The sequence below is a fragment of the Amblyomma maculatum genome, chromosome 9, assembly GCF_055883805.1.
Source record: "Amblyomma maculatum isolate TAMU_Amacu chromosome 9, ASM5588380v1, whole genome shotgun sequence".
Classification (NCBI taxonomy): domain Eukaryota; kingdom Metazoa; phylum Arthropoda; class Arachnida; order Ixodida; family Ixodidae; genus Amblyomma; species Amblyomma maculatum.
In genome coordinates this window covers 94,841,514-94,845,816 of record NC_139352.1, presented here as the reverse complement: position 1 = coordinate 94,845,816, position 4,303 = coordinate 94,841,514, and the positions used below count along the sequence as shown (strand labels likewise).

Here is a 4,303-nt window from a genome sequence, read left to right as displayed (position 1 = left end):
CGTTCAGGCGCAATGCATTCGATATCGCTCGCGGTACGTGCACAGCACACAGCATTTTCCGTTGCTGATTTTTTGAGTTTAATATTGTGCATTTTGGCAAGTACAATTTTGCTATGTTCTCACTATGGTTTCAACATTTGTAAAGTGAAAATGCGATGCGACGCGATGTTGCTCTAACTTCTCCGACCACGATCAAATGACATCGTTCTTAAAGTGGACGTACTTAGGAACGCATTAAAGCACAGCACTGCGGTCTTTGCGAGCTTAGAAATGGATTAAAGCACTGCACCGCGGTCTTTGCAATGGCAACGTAAGTTACGTTCTTAATCAACTTAGCTTTTATCGGTGGTGTAGATGCACCACAATAAAAAAGCGAGCCCCGGATACAATACGTACGGTGTATTCACCTACAGTGACGCAATGATGATGGCAGTTCATAACTGAGGAAAGCAGCGAATTTTTGTCTACAAGTCACAATGTATTGGGTGGACTTAGGCCAACAAATAAACGCGCACTTGGCGACGCTGGCAGCAACAAAGTGTTTGGCAGTCGTCGAATAACCGAACGGTTGCCACATGGCCACGCTCAACTTATAATCGGCACGGCTCTATTATGACAAGATGCTAAACGCAACTACATTAACCATACTCTTAGGCTTGAAAATGTGGTCCGAGAGGCATTTATCCACGAGCAGCATTGTCTAGCCGTTTTCTTCGACATAGAGAAGGCCTATGACAAAGCCAGGAGGTGCCGCATCCTGCGTGACCTAGCAGATGTAGGTATCTATGGCAGGATGTTAAACCTCCTGTCCGATTCAGCCATTTTTATGTCCGATTCAGCGATGCAGCAGCAGTGGCGGTGGCGCAGTTCCACGTTCTCTGCTTAAACCTGTCATCGAATTCTTGCAGAAATTTTCGCACGGTGCCGTCTACAACCTGGTTCATCATATCAGCGCACTGCTGATATCAACTCTGGCCGTCACGTGGGGACCCAAGCGCCGGGACCTTCCTATAAAAGCGGCGACAAGCGACCCCCGTCTTCATTCAGCGATGCAGCAGCAGTGGCGGTGGCGCAGTTCCACGTTCTCTGCTTAAACCTGTCATCGAATTCTTGCAGAAATTTTCGCACGGTGCCGTCTAAAACCTGGTTCATCATATCAGCGCACTGCTGATATCAACTCTGGCCGTCACGTGGGGACCCAAGCGCCGGGACCTTCCTATAAAAGCGGCGACAAGCGACCCCCGTCTTCATTCAGCGATGCAGCAGCAGTGGCGGTGGCGCAGTTCCACGTTCTCTGCTTAAACCTGTCATCGAATTCTTGCAGGTTGGTAATAGACAATTTATTAAGCACATCCTTTTTTCGCGACCGCCCCTGCTGCTGATCTAGCTGTTTTGCATTTTTCTGTTATTGCCTATTGAATGCTGGTTTCTGCTCTTGTTTACCATGAAGGACGCATGCTCCTCTTGCAACGCAAATTTTGCCGATGGTGACACGTTCATGACGTGCGTCGACTGCACTTGTAATTTCCACATTGGAAAATGCAGCGGCGTGACCGAACGATCGTTTAGGATGATGAAAGAAACCACTAGAAAAGCGCTGAAATGCCCAGCTTGCAAGCAAGCAGATGGACAGACCGATTAAGCTAATGTCTTGGAAAATTTCCAAGCAGAACTAGCGGAAATAAACAGAAAATTGTCTGGCATGCTCGTACTGGAGACCAAATTAGACAAGCTAATGAACATGCAGGAAACTGTGTTGAACATCGAGAGGTCAGTACAGCTTCTGTCTGACACTTATGATGACATAAAAGTGAACCTACAACGACAGGACAAAGAAATAGGCGACTTGCGGCGTCGAGTGGAGGCTGTTGAGAGTGGAAGCGGTGAAAGTACTGTCCAAACACTAAAACAAGAATTAAATGAACTCGAACAGTATAGCCGCCACCAGAACATTGAAATCCATGGGCTTGAGCTGAGTGAAAATGAAGACCTCATGGCTGAAATTAACAAGATTGCCCGAAAATTGGAGCTCCCTGATTTATCCGATAGCAGCGTTGAACATGTGCATCGTTTGCCCCCCAAAAAGGACAGAAGGCCTGTGGTGATTGTAAGGTTTTCCAACCGAGCCCTCAGGCGCAAATGGTTTGAAGCACGCAAGTGCGCGCAAGAAAAGTTGACCAACATCAGCTTCTATGAAAACTTGACAGCAATGAACAGGCGATTGCTGTGGCTGGCGAAGATAAGGGCAAAGGAATATGACTACAAATTCGTGTGGACTTCTGAGGGTAAAGTGTTTGTAAGAAAACAAGCAAAAGCAAGTGCTATCAGGATTGCAACCGAAAATGACCTGAGCAAAATTCTTTAGGTTAGTGACGACGGCTATTTCGATTTCAGGAAATCAAGATGGCGTACCACACGACTACTTCGTTCAATGATCTGGTGAAAAGTAACAAGTGTTTTCGTGAAAAGGGGCTTTCTTTTTTTTCATTTAAATACACAGTCTGAGGAACAAACAAGATGACGTTAGTACATACCTCTCACAACTACAGTGTTCCTTTGATTTCTTGGCTTTTTCAGAAACATGGTTCTCAAGTGTCACTGATGTTACGAATTTTTCCGGGTACAGTCACGTTTCTGTTTATCGTGTGCAAAAACGGGGTGGAGGTGTGTCCCTATTTATCCGCGACTGTTTTCACTATGATACCATAGACGACTTTACCTGCATGTGTGACGACCTTGAAACTGTTGCCATCATGTGCAAAAACATTGCCATCGTATGCGTCTACCGACCGCCCCAGGGCACGCTGTCAATTTTTTTAAACTACATTGAATCACTCATGGATTTTGTCAATTCCTGGAAGAGGCATGTAGTGATCATAGGGGACTTTAATATCGATCTTAACTCTAATAACCCTGCTAAAGTTCAACTTCTTGAAATTATGCTTCAAAATGGTTGTGAGAACGTCATTGAACAGCCTACGAGAGTCACATCGAATACAAGTACTCTGATCGACTTATGTTTCACAGATTTTTCTAAGTCTGCTAGTTGCTCCGGTGTACTTTGTTCAGGACTGAGCGATCATCTACCAATTTTTGTAGCATTACCGATCGCCACACGTACACAATGCACAAATAATACTATCCGTATCATCAATGACGGCGGAAAAAAGACCTTTCATTCACTTGTTGATAACTTGAACTGGGCGAACGTATATAAGGAACCCGATCCATCTGTATCCTACGATATTTTTATGTCCGAATTACAAATTTGTTACGGTGCTGCATTCCCCCTCACAACAATTGTTCGGCACAAGAAAGCAAGGAAAGAATGGATTACGAATGACCTTTTTAAGCGTATAAAACACAAGAATAAGCTGTTCGAACAGTTTCTGCGGACGCGTGATATTGCAAAGCTGCAAGAATTCAAGCGGTTCAGAAACAAACTTAGCTCTGACTTAAAGAAAGCCAAGTGTAGATTCTATCAACATAAGTTCGAAAAGTGCGCAGATAACCCCCGAAAAACATGGAAACAATTCAATGAACTAAACGCCACGCACGTTTCTGGTATACCATTTGAATTAGTTATAAATGGAGCCACTTATTCGGAGCAAAACTTAGTTAACCTTATCAATGATCATCTAGCTAACGCAGGTGCTGGAAACTTTTCATCTCTTTCATTGCCTCACAGCAGTCTGGAGAGATATATAGGGCAGGCGCTGCTTGAAAGTGCATTTTTAACGCCCACTTCTGAGGATGAGATAAACCTTATAATAAACTCGCTCGATAACCGATCGGCAGCTGGCCACGACGACATTAAAGCCGCACCTATAAAAGAAACTGCCCACTTAATCTCAAAACCACTCGCTTACATCTGCAACCGCATACTCGCTTCGGGAATCTTTCCTGAGAAAATGAAGATAGCTCGTGTCGTCGTCATTCACAAGGGAGGAAAATACAGGACCTGAACAACTATAGGCCGATTTCAGTTTTGCCTCTTTTTTTCGAAAGTGATTGAACGTGTCATACACAAACGCCTCAACAACTTTTTTGTTGCAAAAAACATCATATCAACAAAGCAGTACGGGTTCCAGAAAGGAAGATCAACTGAAATGGCTCTCGTACAAATAAAAAATAAAATAATTAAAAATATTGAGGATAAGCTGTACACCGTTGGAATATTTCTAGATTTTCGCAAAGCCTTCGATTCCATCAAACATCATATTTTGCTAAGAAAACTGGAAATATGTGGAATTAGGGGCATAGCACTTCAACTCATGCGCAGTTACCTTGAGTCGCGTTTTCA

General features: G+C 44.0%; 1 protein-coding gene across 1 annotated transcript; it reads left to right on the top strand.

Annotated features, from left to right (window-relative positions):
• The first annotated feature begins 302 nt into the window (after positions 1-302).
• Positions 303-3,255, top strand: LOC146179764 (uncharacterized). Its single transcript, XM_084580273.1, has 3 exons — positions 303-310; positions 655-779; positions 1,644-3,255. Exons 1-3 carry the CDS (start codon positions 303-305, stop codon positions 2,363-2,365), a joined length of 855 nt encoding a protein of 284 aa, XP_084436399.1. The 3' UTR covers positions 2,366-3,255.
• Positions 3,256-4,303: the final 1,048 nt, after the last annotated feature.